Here is a 21,883-nt window from a genome sequence, read left to right as displayed (position 1 = left end):
GGTTTTCTTTTTTAAGGTTTTTGAATTGTTGTAATACCTTGTTAAAATATATACAATTATCTTTGCAATTACCAATTTTTTGCGGAATTTCTAACATCAATTGTGTCCTAAGCTTCAAACTTTTGATTTTCTTTTTCATGTTTTTTAATTGCTGTAATCTCTTGTTAAAATTTATTTTTGCAATTACAAGTTTTTTGCTCTTTAAGGAATTTAATGACTTTTCACACCGTGTGTTTTCAAAGATATTTGATTATTCAATCAGTTCCAATTTCTAACAACAATTTCTACTATATACCTTTATTTACTATATACTATATACCTATAATACCTTTGCTAAGATCGATTACATATTGATCCACCAGAGATGAAGATCATCAATAGTCAACTGTAGGGTGTTAAGAGGAGCCGACACCGAATCAAAGAAAGGCTCAGTCCATTTCCTTCTTGCTGCTACATTAAAGCTGAAGCTATCAAACCGTAAGAAAGCCAGACTACACCCTAGATATAACACTGAGAAACTCGAGATCCCAACAGTCATGGCTTTGACATGGAAGCTTGACATAGAAGTTGAGGAACCGCTTTTTAGTCCTGGAACAAATACATCAAGAAAAATAAGATTCCAGAAGAAGAAGTAATAGAGAGGATATGAGTGAAGATCAAACATATTACGCAAGGTGTCGGTGGTCAAATACCGGGAAAGAGAACAAAAGGCACTAAAAAGTGGTGCACCACCGAAACACTCACAAGCTGGCAAGGAGAGATGAAAATGATTACTGGTTGGAGCTGGTCACAGACCTAGAAGAGACTGTAGCTAGAAATGAGACCCGTAAACAATATAGAATCCTCAGAGAGCTGAATTTAAAAGAGAAGAAGGAATACAGCCACAGAAAATTCGAAAATATCAGACGGGACTATCATCACAGGGTGAGTAGAAAGAATGAATCAATGGAAAGAGCATTTCAAGGATCTGTTAAATAAGAGAGACAGGCTGCACCACAAACTTCCTCCGTCCAATCCAGTCAAAATATGCGACCAGCCACTCAATCACTCATGGATCAGTATTCTTGCGATGTATCTCCGCCTTCGATGGAGGCAGTCAGAAACGCCGTGAGGTCTTTCAAAAATATAAAGCCCCGGGTGAGGACTCCCTACCGACAGAAATATATAAAGCAAGTCCAGTGCTTATTGAAGTCCTAACAAACCTACTTAGCAAAGTCTGAACACCGAATATGTTCCCCAGGGCTGACGTAACACAACTATAATCCCTATATTCAAGAAAGTAGATGAAGGAGACTGTAAAAATTATGGGGGAGTGTCACTAGCAGACATAGCTGGGAAAATATTTGTAACAGTTTTGTAAACCGCTTTATACAAGAGCCAGAACAACAGGCAAAGAAGAACCAGGCAGGTTTTCGCCCTGGAATGGGGTGTTCATACCATATTTCATTTACAGATTGGATACCTTCGCAGTCTTTCTTAATTTCATCTCTGCATTTGACTCGATATTACGATCCTCGTTAGAGCAAATAATGCTCGAAGACGGTGTTCCGACGAAAACAGTTGATCAGCTAAAAGCGTACTATGAGAATACCCTGTGTAACGTAAGAATATAAGGTGATATAACGCAAATATTTGAAATTGTATATAGCGTCTGTCAAAGATGTCCGGCATCGCCAATTCTTTTCGAAATGCATTGAACATTCTACAATAATGTATTCTACAAAAATGCATTGAAAGAAGATGGTGGTGTCGAATTTTCAGCACAAAACACAATTGCTGACATCGAATACGCTGACGATGGTACTCTACTCGCAGAATCCGCCCAGAAAGCACAAAATATGTTAGAAAGAATAGCGAAAACAGGCTAGTGAGACAGGACTCACGATCAGTATCCCTAAAACAAAGTATCTTTCAACTAAAGAGAGCATTTCTATACTCCTCAGGGGAGAACCTATTGAGAGGGTGGAATTTCCAATACCTAGGGTCATCGATGGATGCTAAAGGTGAAGCAGCCGGTGAGATTCAAGGCAGGATTAGCAAAGCTTGGTCCATCTTTGGCCAGCTCCACAAACCACTTTGGACTATAAGGGAAATCAGCCTCGTGAAAAAGCTCAGGATGTACAGCATGTGTACGTTTAACTTTGTTATACGGATATGACACCAGGCCCCTCAAGGCGGAGGAAGAGCGTCAGCTTGACACTTCTCACCAAAAATGTCTAAAGGCTTTAGCAACATAAGCTGATGATGAAAGTATTCGGACAAAAGCATGACGTTTTCACCATGATCAAGAAAAGACGCCTCAAGTGGCTAGGTCACATAATGAGGCGCCCGAAGAGACCCTGACACGCTAGGTACTGCCAGCAACCCTCGCTTCCTCATGAAAGAAAAAAAACAGGTGGCCACATGAAATACTGGCATAACATCGTCAGAGAGGATGTCGAACCGCTTGGGGGATTCCGAAAGGATGGTCACAAATGGGACAAGGCATGGCTGGAGTTTATTCAACCCCTCACAGAAGACAGAACCCAAACGAAGCATTTGATCCACCAGCTTCTTGATGCTGAGTTATACAACCATTTCATTGCTAAAGAATAATATAAGGTTTAAGAAATAGGTTGCTTAAATTGATTCGGCTAAAATAATCAACAAAAATCGTTGGAGCCTAGGACACTGACTTACTGCAAACAAAACAACAAAGGGAGTCTAATCCAACTGTTTTTCTTAGCAGAAACCCAGGGTTGAATATCCAACACTGTTTTCAGAGGCTTTGCATGTTGTTGTTTTTTTCTTCTTTTTTTTTCTAATGCTCCTAACACTAAAACAATAAAGAGGTGATTCGTATCAAGGTTATAGGGCATAAAAGAAACGTGTATTACGCATATTAGTATAGCCTACACATGAAATAAAAGGAGTCAGTTAAACATGACAAGCAAGACAACACAATCTATCCTATCCCACTCCACAAGATATTGTCAAGGGACATATCTAGATCTAGCTTGTATGTATTTATAAGTCGCATTTTTAAAACCTCACATTTTTAAAAGTCATTAAGATTTAAATGCCGGATCTAGTCTACATTATTTATTTAAACGTGAATTCAGGAAATTAGCAACTAAACAAGATTATACGAAATGAAAAATTTTATATCCTTCTCCTATAAAGTTAGAAATATCTGCATTTTAATTTAAAACACCAACACTATTATTATAGCTATTAATAGCACAGTACCCAGCCAAATATTCCCGAATCTACCTCTGCCCTGCATTAGTGGGGTATGGAGGAAATTTGATGAGAAAAACTTGATAAAGTAAGCCCAAAAGTGTAATTTGAAATTGTTTAACCCATATCATTGGGAAAGCCATCAAGTAAAACCCCTTCCTCATATCTGACCATCTATGATACAGGATAATAAACAGGAAATCTGCTGACAAAATTCTGTCTTTAAGTTTCAAAATTTGGAAAACATTGCAACTTAATGTGGTTTCCAAAACAAGGTTATTCTTTGTATGCAGTCACAATTATTATTAATCTAAGTTGAAAAAGAGAAATTCTTCATATTATATTACAGCTTCAAAGATAGTCCTAAATGAGTTTGATGCAATAATTGGAAAAATTACCATCAACGGTTTCTAGCCAAGCTTTTGCCAAGGCCTCTTCAGGCTCCAAAAATAAATAATTACTGTCAAACTTTTCTCCATGGGATTTGTCCAGATCTTCTAGATCAACTTTAGAATTAAGCTCTTGACTAACAGAATTTAGATCTTCCAACACTGCCAAATCATTAGAATAAGTATTAGTATCCATGCTTGTAGTGTGCTCCTGAAAGACAAGTTTTTACAGAAAAAGAAGCATTAATAGAAAAACAAATTGAAAATCAGGCCCAAAATGACAAGCGAAGTATGAAATGATTGATAAACTCCGCTTGACATTCATACTGATATGGAGGTTTCTCTGTATAATGCTTAAAGTACTTAAGAAGTCAGAAAAAATTAAGAAGTTTGTCATTTTTCCATGAAATCTTTATGTATGTTGTCAAAGTTTTGATAGCATATACTGGATTCCATGTAGAATCTTCCAGATTATTTTTTCAGGCTTTTCTTGCTCACAGTTTTTCAGTAGTAGAGATAATCTTGAAGTTTTTCAGTACGTCATACTACCTGCCAGTGAAGAGTAATATGATAAACGCTGGGTTGAGTTATGACATCTTTTTGTAATTTTATTTATTTTAAACTCAAAAACTTAAAAAAAAAACATGGAATCAAAAGCGGACTATCCCAAGTTATAGGCACTTAGATCAACAGGAAATGATAGATAGGTCAGATAGAACTAGCTCAACATCCTTCCTTTTGATGAATGAGTCTCTCATCTTTTTCTCAAGTCTTCTTTTGATGGCCCCTCACTATTACTGGTACTGTCTCCAGCAATAAAATACTTAATTGCTTTTCCCTTTAATAATGACACCTTTGCTAAAATGTAACAATTATTAGACATCTCTCTGACGCAGCAATTGATTATCTATCAATCATGTTTTGTTTTCAAAATAAAGGTTTAAAAACTCAAAACACAGAATATGCCTAAAACTTACATTACGTGTTCAGAAGTTAAAGATCGTTTTCATCAGTACAAGTTAAAATACTAGAGAGACTTGGTTCAACTCCTCCCTCAAAGATAGATACAGGGTTTGTCTGGAAAGTAATAGGACTGAGTCGCTTTAAAAGCATTTATTGAGGTAATCGTTACAATTCTTTGAAAACTTTCAAAATAGGCTCCTTCTGCGTTAACGTTCTGCGATTTCCAGGCATTGAAGGCGTCACGGTATGCATTCTCTGGAATAGCCTTGTGAGCCACGATGCATGCTGCTTGGATCCCTTCTGTCACTTAAAAATTCTTACCTTTCATCAGCCTTTTCAGGCAAGGAGACAAAGAAAGCACAGGGGACCATATCTCGGCTGTAGGGTGGCTGCGGAAGCGTTGGAATGCCGGACTTGGTCAAGTAGCTGTTCACGAGAAAGGCGGTATGAGCCGGGGCGTTGACGTGGCGCAACTTTCAGTCAGCTGCGATGTGTTGTCTGACCCAATTCACCGTTCGTTTGACCCTCATGAGCAATTCCGCATAAAACTAGACGTTGACGGTTTGTCAATGAGGAACAACTTCATGGTGGACGACACCTTTGACGTTAAAAAAACCAATTAGCATAATTTTCACTTTGGATTTGCTTATTCTTGCCTTTTTTGGGCGAGGAGACGCATACGTGTGCCAGTCGGAAGATTGCCCCTTTGTCTCGGGAACCGAGTTGCAGTGACAGGTATCCTTAAAGGGTATCCTATCCCTTCGAATCTCAGTCTCGGCATTTTTTTAAGTTTTTCAAGACGTCAGTGCATGTTTTGTCATGGGAAATGGTTTCTGAACGATGCAGGTGCTTGTTATGTCATAGGAATTGTTTTCTAAACGAAGCATGTGTTAAATACATAATAGCTTTTCTGATTCTTAAAACAAGAGCTAAGAGCTCATATGGCAATTGTGACGGGGCAAGAAGAGCTAAGAGTCAAGAGATCCTATGGTATGAGCTCTAACAAAATTCTATGAATCAATAGATTGATTTAAAAGGAAAATAAGAGGCTTAATGCCGGTCAGGATTTAAAATGAGAGCTCTAAGTCACGATGTCCTTCTAAATATCAAAATTCATTAAAATCCGATCACCCACTCGTAAGTTATAAATACCTAATTTTTTCTAATTTTTCCTCTCCCTTTAGTCCCCCAGATGGTCGAATCTGGAAAAACGACTTTATCAAGTCAATTTGTGCAGGTCCCTGACACGCTTACCGATTTTCTCCGTCCTAGCACGTCCAGAAGCATCTGACTCGCCAAATCACTGAACCTGCCCCTAACTCCCCCAAAGAGAGCGAATCCATCAAGCTTCATCCCGATTACTTCACTTCAAGTGTTTTCCGAGATTTCCCCCTCCAACTCCCCTCAATGTCAAAGATCCCGGTCAGGATTTGGAATATGAACTCTGAGACATGAATTCCTTCTAAATTTCATTAAGATCTGGTCACCTGTTCGTAAGATAAAAAATACCCCAATTTTCCCGTTTTCTAAGAATTCCGGTTTCCCCTTCCAACTCCCCCCAATGTCACAGGATCTGGTCAGAATTTAAAATTAGAGCTTTAAAGCACAATATCCTTCTAAATGTCAAATTTCGTTGAGATCTGGTCACTCTTTCGAGTTACAAATACCTCAATTTTCAAAATTACCCCCCCCCCAACTCCACCAAAGAGAACAGATCCTGTCCGATTATGTCAGTCACGTATCTTGGACAGGTGTTTATTCTTCCCATCCAGTTTCATCCTTATCTCACCGCTTTAATTATTTTCTAAGATTTCATCATTTTTTCTAATTTTTCAAAATTAACCCCCCCCCCCCCCAATAAAGTGGATCCGTTCCAATTACATAAATCACGTATCCAAGACTTCTGCTTATTTTCCCAACAAGTTCCATCCCGATCCCTCCACTCTAAGTGTTTTCTAAGTTTTAGGTTTCCCCCTCCCAACTCCTCCCACCAATGTCACCAGATCCGATCGGGATTTAAAATAAGAGCTCTGAGACACGATATCCTTCTAAATATCAAATTTCATTGAGATCCGATCACCCGTTCGTAAGTTAAAAATACCCCATTTTTCTAATTTTTCAGAATTACATAGAGTGCCTAATGTTGCAACCGAAATTACAAGGAGTTCCCGGCTAACTCTATCATGAGTCAAGATGTTTGCGCGATATGTTATATCATTTAGTAAATTCAAGTCGGAACAACAGTTATGCTTTGCAGCAAAAGTGAATACAATGCATATGTGAAGATTGCAAGACGAATTAAATGCATTAGTGAAATATATTGAAGACAACAGTCTGAACCGATCAATAAAAAAGGAGTAAGCTTGTTACTAGCAAGAAAGAATCCTTGTTAGTCTATCATCGGTAGTGAGAGTGTCAGGATTAAAAATGACTGGATTTGAGAACCAAAAAATCGTACTGAATCTAATAACTCAGGAAAAACACTTGATTTTAGATTATGATTTTATAATTATCTCTTCAAACGAAATTATTTTCTCAAAGAATGAACTATTGCATGAAACTTTTACATCATCGCCCAGATGCATGTACTCAATTTAATGAACAAAATGATATTGTGGTTTTGCTTTTAACCACTACCTAGACGACCATTTTGCAAGGCAACACCAAATAAAGTTTAAATCTTGTCTAAATAAGTTTTGTGACGTCAATCGATTACTCCTCCTAGAAAACATTCATTTTATTGATTGCAATCCAGTTTCTTTTTAGCAGCAAAATAGTCAACGCTAAAAATGTTTTACACAAGTCCATCATGTTTAGGATCCTGATCCTGATAGGATAAATTTGAAAATGTGCGTTTTCAGAGAGCAGCTGTTGAGAATAAGTTGTTTGTAGTAACCCTGTTTTACACTCATATCAACATTTCCAGCATTGAAAAAAATTCAGAGATGATTTGACTGACGGATGAGATTCTTTATGTGGTAAATATGCCATTTCTATGGAAAGAAATACGTTTTTTGATTTGATAATTTTTACTTTTGGTTTCTTTTTCTTCTTTGACAAGAGCGATGTTTTACGCTTCCAGTCTGAGTTGCGACTGACGAGTAATGTGGTGTGTCTTGCACTTTTTAAACATTTTCCACTTTGTGGTGATTTTCGGGTTTTCTAATAGCATTTTATCATGATTGTGGATTATTTTCGTTAAGTGTTGGTTTGCCAGACATTGAAGATCCACACAAAGAAATGAGCTGAATGGAGTTCTAATTAGTTGATATTACTCTTCTCGCTGTCAAAATACAACTAACCGAAGTCTTTAAAAAAGTGTCAGGACAGGGATACGGAAGGATAGGGCACCCTTTAAAACCCTCTTTGGAATACTACAATCAGATTCATCAGATATACCTAAAACCTAGTAAAGAAAACAACTACGAAAAAGTTAAAGTTAAGATAATACAAGCATCTTTTTCGAAACTACTTGTCTGAAGCATGTCTGGGTTGCAGCAGTAGCTTGCAACCTAATAAGAAACGATCAGGTCCCATACTAAGGAATGCAATAGCCCATAGCTCCTAAATATAGAACTAGATCAAAACACAAAGTATATTATTAGATCCGGACTGCAGCGGTAGCAAGAAACCTAGTAAAATAATACTAAAGAACGAACTAGTGTTTAGATAAGATCGTATAAGTCAGAGCCAGCCATCCTAACAATTAGACCATATATTACTTTAAAATATTTGATTAACAAAGTTTATGTAAAAGAACGAAGTCTAGCCAATGTCCAGGTTGCAGCGGTAGCTAGCAACCTAGCAACAGACGATCATGTCAAATACTAAGAAATATAATAACCCATAACTCCTAAAAATAGTCAGATCAAAACAAAAAGTACGCTATTAAACCACCTTGTCAGAAACCCTATATAGGAAACTTGCCATTCCTTGGCTTGAACAACAAGGAAAATATATTGGCTTGAAAATCAAGAAAAGTGGCTGCAACAAGGATATTCTGCATATATGGCATATTTTTCTCCTTAGATAGCTTGGCACTGGAGCATCATAGAGAGTTGTCTAATGGCTCATTTTAAAGGAAATTGATAAGGTTAAATAAACTTTTTTAATTAAAAAAAAAAAATAATTTTTGTACAACAAACTACATTTTTCAATAGCAATATAGTAGCTTATCTCATTATTACATTAGAAATTTGTCATATCTATGTGCTTTTGTATTTCAATTACAAAAACTTAAAAAAAAATAAAAGTCATTATCAATAATTAAACTAGACCCAAAACTAATAAAATGACAACGAATAATCAAGTCAAACTGAAAACAAACAGATTTAAAGGTGTAGGACTACCACCCTCTAACAGTTCTACACGTAAGAGTGGCATTTGTGCTTTGGCAAAGATAATCATTATTTTGAGTAGTATGTTTTAATTTATCAACATTATATTAAAGAACAAACTATAGCCCATACTAATAGAACTACATTATATGAGGGATCAGGCCATAAAAGATATACTAAAATATTTGATTAATGAAGTTTATGTTAAAGAACAAACTGTGGCCAATATCAGGGTTACAGTGGTAGATAGCAACCTAATAAGAGAATATAAGGTCCCTTACTAGGAAGTTAGGAAACCCGGGTTGCAGCAGTAGCTAGCATCCCCATAAGAGACAATCACGTCGAATACTAAGAAATATAATAACCCATAACCCCTAAAAATAGAATCAGATTCCGAAACTACCATATGGAAAACTAACCGTCCTTTGGCTTGAACAACAAGGGTATTATATTGGCTTGAAAATCAAGAAAAGTGGCTACAACCATGATCTTCTGCAAATGCAGCAACTTTTTTCTTTCTTTCTTTTTTTCTTTTCCTAAGATAATGGGGCACTGGAACATTGCAGAGAGGTGTTTAATGGATCATTTTAAAAGAAATTGACGGGTTAGAAACCTTTCTAATTAAACAAGAGCTAAGAGCTCATATGGCACTTGTGGTGAGGTCGGAAGAGCCAAGAGCTCTTATGGCATGAGCTCTAGCGAAATTCTAAGAAACAACAGATTGATTTAAAAGGAAAATTAGAGGCTTAATACCGGCCAGGATTAAAATAAGAGCTCTGAAACACAAATATCAAAATTCATTAAGATTCCGATCACCCACTCGTAATTTAAAAATACCTCATTTTTTTCTAATCTTTCCTCTCCCTTTACTCCCCCCCATATGGTTGAATTGGGGAAAACAACTTTATTAAGTCAATTTGTGCAGGTCTCTGACACGCCTACCAATTTTCATTGTCCTAGCATGTCCAGAAGCACTGAACTCGTCAAAGCACTGGACCCCCCTAAATCCCCCAAAGAGAGTGGATCCAGGCTGGTTACGTCAATCACGTATCTACGACATTTGCTTATTCTACCCCTTCCCAAATTTCATCCCCATCTCTCCACTCTAAGCGTTTACCAAGATTTCCGGTTTCTCCCTCCGACTCCCCCCCCCCAATGTCACCAGATCTGGTCAGGATTTAAAATAAGAGCTCTGAGACATGAGTTCCTTCTAAATATTAAGTTTTATTAAGATCTGGTCACCCATTCTTAAGTTAAAAATACCTCAATTTTTCTAGTTTTTCTGAATTAACAGCCCCCCCCCCAACTCCCTCAAAGAGAGCAGATTCAGTCCAGTTATGTCAATCACGTATCTAGGACTTGTGCTTATTCTTCCCACCTTGTTTCATCTGGATATCTTCACTCTAAGCGTTTTCCAAGATTTCCTGTTTCCCTCTCCAGCTCCCCCAATATCAACAGATACAGTCGAAATTTAAAATAAGAGCTCTGAGACACGAGGTTCTTCCAAATATAAAATTTTATTAAGATCCAATGACCCATTCGTAAGTTAGAAGTACTTCTTTTTTTCAATTTTTCCTCTCCCTCCAGCCTCCCAGATGGTTGAATCAGGGAAACGACTGTTATCAAGTCAATTAGCGCAGGTTCCTAACACGCCTACCAATTTTCATCGTCCCAATGACACTGGATCTGGTTGGAATTTAAAATAAGAGATCTATGTTACGAAGTCCTTCTAAATATGAAATTTCATCCAATCACACATTAATAAATGAAAGATACCTCATTCTTTTCTAATTTTTCAGAATTAATCCCCCCCAACTTTCCAAAAGAGAGCAAATCCGTTCCGGTTATGTGAATAATGTATCTAATACTTGTGCTTATTTTTCCCCACCAAGTTTCATCCTGATCCCTCCACTCTAAGTATTTTCCAATATTTTAGGGTTACCCCTCCATCCCCCCAATGTCACCAGATCTGATGGGGATTTAAAATAAGAGCTCTGAAACATGATATCCTTCTAAATATCAAATTTCATCAAGATCCGATCACCCATTTGTAAGTTAAAAATACCTCATTTCTTTTAATTTTTCTGAATTAACCGTCCCAACACCCCCCCCCCCCCAGGTGGTCAAATCAGGAAAATGCCTATTTTCAGTTTAACCTGATCTGGTACCTAATACGCCTGACAAATTTCATTGTCATGGCTTGTCTGGAAGTGCCTAAACTAGCAAAACCAGGACAGATAGACAGACAGACCAACACACCAACAGAATTTGTGATGGCTATATGTCACTTGGTAAATACCAAGTGCCATAAAAATTATTTTTCAAACATAATCAAATTTTTACAAAAACTGCGTTTTTCTATAGCACAGTAGTGGATTATGTTATTATAACATCAGGAATTTGTCACCTCTATGTGCTATTATACAGAAAAAATCTGGATTACAGCAGTAGCTAGCAACATAGTAAGAGACAATCATGTCCAATACTAAAGAATACAATAATCCATAACTTCAAAAATAGTCAGCTCAAAACAAGAAGCACATCATTAGAACACAATTACACAATTACTTGTAGTTATAGCAACAAATAGACAAAGTTTCACATAGAAATAAAGTGTATCAATTAGGGTAATTTAACACCCAGGTAGATAGAAACTGGAAACAGGGTATCCTAGCCAAGGTAAATTTGGTGTAGGAAAAGGGAATAGTAATGATTTTAGACTGCTGCAATTTTGTAGGTATAGCAATCTAATTATAACCCATACAGTTTCTGGTCATAAAATGGCCCATAAGGTACCATGGTATTCACATAATGACATGACAGCTAGCTAACCTTATTGATTGTTTTAGTGTAAACCAAAGACTAACAGGATCTCGCAAGATACTGGGATATAAAGATGGGTTGTTATTGATGTTAAAATACAAGATCGCCACCAAGTAGTGTCTAGGATTAATTTAAAAGCTTCCAAGAAGTTATGACATTGGTAGACTCCAGGATAAAGTTTTGCAAGGAAGTTTCAGGAAAAGTTAAAAAAAGATAAAGTGCAGAGTTCAAAAATTTGACAGTTTAGCAGATGGATCAAACAATTTACAAAATGATTTGTGAAGCAGTTAATGGTGTCATACAGGAAAAGTTAGGAATGCAGCTAGGAATATTAGCAAAAATGCTTTATATTTAATGCAGAGAAGTAGGGGTTAGTAAATAAATTATCTAATTGATAGATCAGATATGAGCCTTCTTCTCTATTAGTATTAATACCCCCATAGATAATCTCATTTACTTCTATAATTTCTCTGAAACTTTGCAATGGTACAACAGTAGGCATACCTGCTTGTCACATGGGTGTCCAGAGTTTGATTCTCCATAGGAGGGAATTTTTAATATACTGACTTTAAAGATAAGTGTACAAGCATATACTGTGGTTAAGTTGCCTATACAAGTTTGTACAGGCAAAAGTTCGTTTTTAATTATAAATTTTTTAATAGCATAAAAAGTGCCATGCTACACAAACATTTACTAATATATACTGCTTTTCTTTGCTAAGAGCTCAGCCACCCATTTATATGTGCCTGCTATTTCGGACAGTAGCTGGTCACTCATCACAGAAGCTGAGCTTTTAAAACAAAAAATTTGATGAGTTTTTCAAGATCACCTACTGTTTCAAATAGTTTAACAATTTTAAGATTTTGTTTCTAAGGTGATCAAAAATCAAGCTTTTGGGTCCAAACTTAGAGCAAATTTAATAATGCCACACAATAATTTGCATTATTACCAAGCATAATATATACCAGTGGCTTTAATTTGGGGAGGGAGATTTTTCTACAGAATGTTTGTCTTGCATACCCCTCTCCCTAGAATAAAGCAAAACCTTTTAGTAGCTTCTCATCTGTACAAGATGCAAACTCAAAATTTCCCCTGGATAAGGGAATCATGAAATGTAGATAGTAACAACTATTTTTATCTTCAAATACAAAGATCCTAGTGGTCTAGAAGCGAATTTGTCTTTATAAAAAAGAAAACTTTTCCAGGGAATTTTAAAAGTTCACAAAAACTTTTCTACCCCATTTCACAATTCCCTTATCCAGGGGAAATTTTGAATTTGCATCTTGTACATATAAGGAGCTACTAAAAGATTTTCTTCTAATTTAGGGAGAGGGGTATGAAGGACAAACATCTTGTAGAAAAATCCACTTCCCCAAATTGAAGCCACTGATATATCATGCCTGGTAATAATGCAAATTATTGTGTGACATTACTATATTTGCTCAAAATTTGGACTCAAAAGCTAAATCAATAGTTTGCCAAGCTATTAAAAATGTACATCTATAATATCTCTAGAAGGCTTTGGGGATTAGTTTCATACTTGCAGGAAATGCTCAGGGGATATAAGGGGTAATTGGACCTCAAATTTTGACTTGTGCAGAGGGTGTCCTAAATCATTTTTTTCTCCAGTTTTCCTAAAGGCTTTGGTACTATAAGGGTAAAATCTTTTTGGGGAAGCAGCAACATAAATACAAAAAAAAAATATTACATACCTAGGTTATCAAAAAACATGTGTGCAATATCTCAGAAATGGCTGAGTTTAAGTTTTTTATGGTTTTGGAAAGGCAAGAAGTAGATCTTGGATTTTGACTTGTAGAGAATGGGACTGGGCAAACATTTTGCTTCTGATCTAAAAAAAAACTTTTGGATATATTTCCATTGAAGTAGTAATGTAGACTAAACTGAAAGACAGTATACATTCGCAGGTTCTCAAAAATAGCTTATCTACAGTGTATCAGTAACAGCTAAGGGGATTGAGTTAAACTACTACTACTACTACTACTACTAATAACTCACTGCAGCACCAAGCCGCCTGAGGCCAACACAGTTACGCACGCTCCTCCTCCAACCTAATCTATTTAAAGCCTCCCTCTTTACACCCTCCCAGGAAGTTCCCATTTCCTTTAAATCCTTATTTATGACATCCTCCCAACCCAGACAAGGACGACCTGCTTTCCGTGTAGCCCCAGACGGTTGGCCAAAAAGGACAATCTTTGGTAATCTGTCATCCTTCATCCGTAGAACGTGGCCTAGCCATCTCAACCTTTCTTTCATTATAGCCCCAGAAAGCGGGATTGAACCACACTTTTCGTACAACCTACTGTTTGAAATACGGTCAGTCAGCCGGGTACCCAGAACAATCCGTAGGCAATTTCTCTGGAAAACATCTAGTAAATTTTCATCTGCTTTTTGGAGTGTCCATGCTTCAGAGCCATATTTGACCACTGTCATCACTGTAGCTTCCAATATTCTAATCTTGGTTTGTAGGCTTATCTTTCTATTCTTCCAAACTTTTTTTAACTGTGAAAAAACACCCTGAGCTTTAGCTATTCTACTTTTAACATCTTCACTGCTCCCACCATCTTTACTAATAATACTACCAAGGTAACTGAAGCTCCCAACCTGATCAATCTTTTCGTTACCTAAGGTCACCTGTTCATCTTCACTTATTCCTAACCTTAGTGACTTAGTCTTCTTAACATTAATTTTCAAGCCTATTTTAGCACCCTGAACTCGTAAAACCTCTAAAAATTCATTCATTTTGCTCACACTTTCATCTAATATGCTTAAATCATCAGCATAATCTAAGTCCAGGAGCGTTCTTCCTCCCCATTTGATTCCATGGTCTCCAATTGCCTTTCCTGTGCTCCTTAAGACGAAGTCCATCAAAATGATCCATATAAAGGGGGGTAGAACACAACCCTGCTTAACTCCTGATTTAATACAAAACCAGTTGCTAACCTCATTTCCTACCTTAACTGCAGCAGTATTATTCTTGTACATAGCACAAATCACTTTAATGTATTTTTCTGGTATACCATATAAGGATAATACCTTTGCTAACGCTCTTCTATCAACAGAATCAAAAGCTTGCTCATAATCGATAAAACTAAGGACCAAAGGTGTTTGACAACGAAGGGACTTCTCAATTATTAACCTAAGAGAGAAAACATGGTCGACACATCCTCTACCTTTTCTAAAACCGCATTGTTCTTCCCTTAAAACTTTGTCTACAGCATGTCTCAGTCTAAAAAGTATCATATTACTCAGTAATTTGCTACCTACAGAGACCAGACTAATGCCTCGATAATTCCGACATTCACTCTTGTCACCTTTCTTATACAGTGGTTTAATTAAGGTTTTCCTAAAATCATTGGGTACTTCCCCTTTTTCAAAAATCATGTTCATAATCTTCAGTAGCTTATTCCTAACCTCAGAGCCACCATATTTAAGGAACTCATTAATCATACTATCAGCACCTGGGGCCTTATTATTTTTTAATCCTTCTAGTACTGTTGCTAATTCTTCCTCACTAAACAAATCTTCCTTCACATCCAAGGTATCACAAACTTTTTCATTTTCATCTATATCTTTTCCTGCAACTGTATCTCGGTTTAGCACATTCTCAAAATGTTCCACCCATCTTTCTTTAACTTTTTCCTTATCACTAATTGTGGCCCCATTTCTATCTTTAACTGGGACTAGTCCGGATCGGCTACTCCCTTTCAATTTATTAACATGCCAGTATAATATTTTACTATTATGCTGTCTAGCCGCATCTTCCAGATCCTCAGCAATTTTATCCATCGCCTCCATTTCACATCTCCTTAGTTCATATTTTAATGCTTTCTCCACTTTCTTTACATTCCTTTTGTTTTCATACGACCTATCGCTCAGATAATTCTTATACAAACCCCTTCTACTCTCTATTAAACCTAAAGCTTTTTCACTAATATTCCTAGTTGCTGTCTTAGCACTCTTCCCTAGGACACCATCAGCAACTTCACAAATTGTTTTTCTGAAATTATTCCATCCATCTTCCACATTGTCAAATTTTAAACCCTCAAGTTTAGTACTCAACTGTTCCTGGAATTTTTTTTCTCAAATTTTCATCCTGAAGTCTACCAACATCATAACTTCCAAAATTTCAGCTTTAAATTAACCTTAGACACTACTAGATGGTGATCTTTACTTTTAACATCAATAACGGCACTCCTATACACCCTAGTATCTTGAATTGATCCTGCTAGTCTTCTGTTTACAATAACATAATCAATAAGGTTTGCTGTCTTACCATCACGTGAATACCATGTCAACTTATGGGCCATTTTGTGACCAAACACTGTATTGGTTATAACTAGGTTGTTATACCTACAAAATTGCAAAAGCCTATAGCCATTACTGTTTTCTTTTCCTACACCAAAATTACCTAGGCTAGGATACCATCTATCCCTATTTCTACCAACCTGGGCATTAAAATCTCCTAGCAAAAACACCATATTTCTACCTGGTATCCTGTCTATTTGCTCCTGTAACTGTAAGTAAAATTCATCTGAGTCACTAGTATCTCCATCAGTTGGTTCAATGGGGGCATATACTACTATAACTGATATCCTAAACTTTTTAGTCATAAAATGAGCAATTAGTATTCTATTATTAATACCTTCCCAGCCTAAACAAGACTTAGCAGCTTCCTTATTCATCATGAGCCCTACTCCCTGTCTATGTACCCCATCCTTCCTTCCTGAGTAAACAAATTCTATGTCACCTAATTTCATGCTTCCTACCCCTGGGATATGAGTTTCTGAAACTCCTAATAAATCCAGTTCAAACCGTCTGAATTCGTCAGTCAAAATGTCGATGCGATAGTCATTTTTTAACGTCGTAACATTCCAAGTTCCAATTTTCATTGTCTTTAATTCATTGAAATTATTTTGGCCTCAAGAAAAGCAGTGATCCCGGATACCAGTGCAGGATGGGGACCAACATATCTTCTCAAGTCTACACTGAAGCGCTTAAGCCGGCTTAGAACCGGACAGCAAGAAGTCCCTGGGACCTCCAGTAAGTTGGAGGCTTTGTGCAATCCTGGGCCCATCTTTGTCACAACATGGTTTTCAGCACTTGGTGATGCTCTTCTATCAACAAGAGTCAAAATCCTGCACAGACAGTCCCAAGCCTATTACCTCCGACTCATTATATATTCATGCCTACAAATATTATGCTACTACAGGGAGGCAACCCATAGTAGATAAATTAGCTAGGAAGAGGTTTTTCAGCCCAAAAACGCCCATCAAAACAAACCAAGCCCAGAAAAATATCCAATAATCAGAATCCTGTACGAGTGCTGTGTTGTTTACTAGGCTATAATTTCCTCGAGGGGTGCCACTCCTCAAGTGGGAAAAATTGACCGCAAGTTTCCCAGTCTTGCAGGTACCCCAAAAGGTCAAGGCAGCCCTTTACAGAGGCCGTTGTCCATAAATCTGGATCTTATGCCCTGCCGCAGTTGTCCTCCTATAGAGAATCCTCCCACAATGGTGTTCTGCTTCACCATGCAATTTAACCCATTACTGGGAGAAGGTTTGTAACTCATCTGACGCATGAACACGGCAGTTGGCCCTGCTGAGTGTACATTTGAGGGGTCTTCTTCCTCCTCCACCTGAAATTATGACCCCCAGGGGAGGGTTTCCCAGTTTCTATTATGGGCCCCACTGGGACAAGGTCCTACTTGGCCTAAGCCTCCTATGGAGCTACTCTACCTATCTATAGGGCTTACATATATACATATACATATATATACATATACTGATGCTTGTTTCAGAAAGTATTCTCTTAAGCAAAAATCAAGGTTCCTTTCCTAAAATTAAGAAAGATATAGTTGACCCTCTTATGCCCCAAAAGAAATATGATTTCATACAGTTGGTTCAAAGGGGTATTAAATATCAATTTTGTTTGAACTATTTGTGATATTTTTTGCTTCAAAAACGTTTGTTGTAGCATTTTTAAATAAATGGTACATAAACAATCCAACATCAAAAATGATTTAATGGCTTAAATGTCAATTGCTTAATCTAATGGCTTGAATGAATTAACATCTCTTGGCTTGAGCAAGAAGGAAAATATATTGTTGTATAAATCAAGAAAAGTGGCTGAAACCACAATATTCTCCATGTAAAGCATCTTTTGTTTTTCCTTTTCTCCTCAGGAAGCTTGGCACTGGAACATCATAGAGAGCTGTTTAATGGCTCAATTTAAAAGAAATTGCTATATCTAGTGCTTTTTGTTACTAAAAATAAAAGTTTTAATATAGAATCCAACTTTTCAAAAAAACTACATTTTTATGTACAAGCTTGATGGATGATCTGGGTTAAAGCAGTAGCTAGCAAATTAGTAATGGAGGATAATGTTTAATACTAAGAAATATAATAACCCATAACTCCTAAAATAGAGTCAAATCAGAACAAAAAGTACACTATTAGGGCCACCTTGTTACAAAACCAATGTGGGAAACTTACTGCTGTTAGCTTGAACAACAAGGGAAATGTATTGGCTTGAAAATCAAGAAAAGTGGCTGCAACTACAATATTCTGTATTGAAGGCATCTTATTTTTCTTTTTCTCCAGCACATAGCTGGGCACTTGAACATCATAGGGAGCTGTATAATGGCTCATTAAAGAAAATTGCAACATCTAGTACTTTTTGTGATTAAAAACTAAATAGCTTCTAAAATAGAATCAATTTCTCATGAAAAACTGCATTTTTCTATAGCAATGTAGTTAATGTTATTATCATGTTGTATACAGATATCAAAATAGTACTTTTAACATTATAAAAAGCATGTTGATATATTTATGCAGAATACACTGAGGAGTCCAACAGGAAATGATCATTTGTCCAACATTATTTTATATCTATATTAACAATGCCCCACAATCTATCAAAAATAAAATTAACCTGTATGCTGATTATTTGAAAATCATCAGCCCTGCAAAAAAACCCAAAGAGTAAGCCTCATTACAAGCTGACTAGGAAAAACTCTTAGATTAGGCCAAACTCTTGAGGTTAGAATTCAACATAAGGAAATGCAGGACAATTCATTTTGGCAGAAAGAATGTAAGGGGTCAGTATCACATGTGTTAGATGGTATTGGAGAAATGATTAATTCCTCTCATGCTGAAAAAGACCTGGGTATTTTTGTGGATAATGAATGGAAGTTTGACCAACATGCTCAGTCATTTGTCTCTAAAGTGCTCTAGACCCTAGAAATTGTAAAAAGAACATTCTACAGAAGGTCAAAAAAGCTGATGTCAAAGCTACAGGCCTATATAGGACTTGTCTGACCAAAACTGGAATATGGTATGTGTATGGCAATCCTATTAAATAAAGGTAATAAGAAAAATCTAGAGTTTCCAAAAGCTAGCAACTAAACTAGTAGAAAGTTATAAAAGCTTAGACTACCCATCCCACCTAGAAAAGTTACAGATTCCTAACCTTTCCTATCAACAGAATCACAGGGATATCATCATGGCTTATACAATGCTGCACACTCAGTCCTAGCAAAAAATAAATGCTTGAACTTGGCTGGTCAACAAGAACTTGAGGGCACACCACAAAGCTAAATTACAAACAAGCCAACACCCAACTACAGAACAACTTCTTCCAAAATAGAGTTGTGGGGCTCTAGAGCTCCCTAAGTGAAGGAGCAGTCTCAGCCCTAATGTGGAGGCCTTCAAGGGAGCAGTGGATAAAGTTGGTCATCCAAGCCATGGCTTTAAGACTGGGATGAAGCCAATACATTGACTCAACATCTTCACTAACCAGCACCTACAGAATAATTCCTTATTTACTGGACAATGCAATTTAAGGAACTAACAGGAACTCAATTTACATAACTAAAGCCATTGAAAATAGGATTCAGAACTCAAAATGAATGTAAAACTTTTCTTTTCAAATTTCAGAATGATGGGCTAATTCACTCGCATGAAATTCCAAAAGATGAAATTCTAAGCCCTAGAGATAAACAAGGACGGACATAGCAGCTTAGCTATACCTACACAGTGTATAGGCTATGTATAGCCCTGGGCTCATTCCTGAAAGTTTCATTTACATAACCAAACAAGGCTACTTTCCAATATGGCAAGAAGCTTATAAAGTAGAAATTGACTGCTCAAAAACTTTAACTTACATTCGGTTCAAAACAATACATTAAAGTATTCATTCATATAGAAATATAAGAATTTAACAATTTCCTATTTAGCTGTTAATTTCTATTTCCTTCTTCTACAAATTTTTGTGCTATCTAACATGGTTGCTATCTTCAGAATTAGCGATTGTGTCCCAGAGCATCGACAAATAAGTCTTCATAGCCAAAATGTTTCCTTGAAAAATCAAAAACAGGAGGCTCATTTTTTGCCTCTTGCATTGATGACCGGTCTAGTTGCCCTCCAGTCATTCTAGACACTTTCACGCATTGCAGACATTGTTCAAAGGGGTCACTTAATGTCAAGCATTGTAAAAAAAAAAACGAAAACATCCTTACTTACAAAGGATTAAATGTAAAATAACAAAACTCATAAACATATGTAAACAGCGAAAAATTATTTGTGGGGACCTGAGGGTCTTTTTCCAACAAGAATTTTTATTTGTAAGCATGACTGGTATCATCTGTATCATTTACGTTTCCTTTTCTAGACTTTTGTCAATCAGAGTACTTTTGTACATGTGAGAAAATGCAATCTAAGTGTCCCATTACGTTCGAAAACACCAAATGAGTTGCTTGACTTTCATTTAACAACTAATTTTTTGCGTAAGAATTCAATTCTGTAATTTAGTCTTAGAATTACAAAACAGGAAAAATTATCTCTCTACAGAAGCTAAAAATATGGTAAATAACTTGATATGAGGTGGGGGGGGGGGTAGTATTAAAGCTTTTTTTGTAATAATTAATAATGGCTCAATCTTTAAAAAATGTTTCAGCGTCTATATATCCCAACTGTCTCCGAGAAAATGCTTTTTTCTGCAAATATAATTTACAAACAGACACTTTTAAAAGACCAGAAAATATTCCTTAGTGTAGTACCTTAGAGTAAAAATTGAATGTGCTATGGGTGCTTTGAAAGTTGATGTCTTAAAGGTTGGTTGTCTAGTCTCTTAATATGGAGAATATGCCACTTAAACAGAGAAACACTTAAACATGACTTGTAGTTAAATAGATTATACTTGAAACCATCATGAAAAGCTTTTTTATTTGATAAAGTAATTCAATTAGAGCTATGAGGGGTCAAATTTCAGTATTTAATAATAACTTACACAGCCTCGATGTGAGTTTTCTAAAATAGTAATAACTGATTAACGAAAAGTTTTTTTTTTCAAATCTAATCATCCTAACCAAACCAGTTAGATGGGGGATAACGGTCAGAAATTCCTAAAGAATATCCTAATTCATAGAAAACCCCCATAAAAGTGCATTTTTTAATATTTACAATTGAATTAGTTCTGCTAGTTATGCATAAGAAAAATAGACATCCCCCAGAGTAATTGTTTTCACAGAGGGTGTCAAATTGACGTTTCAGTCATTCCTAATAAGAGCTAAAGTCTCTACCCATGGTGATAAAACTACAAATTTATTTTCATATGCGTAAGCTGAAACTTGAGACGAACAAAATTATTGCTCACAGATTACGTACGATACATCTGTAGAACTAACTTGAGAACTGGTTCGAGATTTTCGCCAGTATCTGCAGATTTCTAATAGTTAGCACTTTACTTCAAAAAAAAAGAAAAGGATAAAGATGCTCTCTGAAGAGCTAAGAACTCAATAAGTGTCCCGAAGAATTTAGAAGTTCAAGTTATGAAGGCTCCTAATAAATCTTCACCAGATATGTTATTGACAACTTTTGGTAGACAACTATGCTTCTCCAGAAAACCTCAACTAAGATTTGGTTGAAAAGGTATTTCCAAGGATTTTAACCAATTATAAAAATCATAAATTGCTAAGTGAACGAGCGATTCTGTCAGCCAAGAACAAAGAGTCCACGAAATCGAACAGTATTATTGTGACCAAGATTCGAGACCAGGCAGTCATTTACAAGTCAATCGACACAGTTGTGGAATCAAGTGAAGCGGTCAGCTATCCATCAGAACTTTTAAATTCCC

The 21,883-nt window shown here is 36.4% G+C and overlaps 1 protein-coding gene across 2 annotated transcripts in view; it reads right to left on the bottom strand.

The window, feature by feature from the left end:
• The window catches only part of LOC136031278 (PR domain zinc finger protein 15-like), a 32,214-nt gene extending 12,164 nt beyond the window's left edge, over positions 1–20,050 (bottom strand). The window contains exons 1-3 of one of the 2 annotated variants that reach the window (XM_065710731.1): positions 19,914–20,010; positions 13,444–13,580; positions 3,618–3,819 (exon numbers count right to left, since the gene is read on the bottom strand). In XM_065710731.1, coding sequence (XP_065566803.1) covers positions 3,618–3,804 — 187 coding nt within the window. In that variant the 5' untranslated portion in view covers positions 3,805–3,819; positions 13,444–13,580; positions 19,914–20,010. Of the gene's footprint in view, positions 1–3,617; positions 3,820–13,443; positions 13,581–19,913 lie in introns of both variants that reach the window. The other variant, XM_065710723.1, reaches the window with a different exon arrangement.
• Positions 20,051–21,883: the final 1,833 nt, after the last annotated feature.

Source organism: Artemia franciscana, chromosome 1 (genome assembly GCF_032884065.1).
Source record: "Artemia franciscana chromosome 1, ASM3288406v1, whole genome shotgun sequence".
Taxonomy (NCBI): Eukaryota; Metazoa; Arthropoda; class Branchiopoda; order Anostraca; family Artemiidae; genus Artemia; species Artemia franciscana.
Note: the sequence above shows the minus strand (reverse complement) of the source record. Positions and strands in the feature narration are given on the sequence as shown.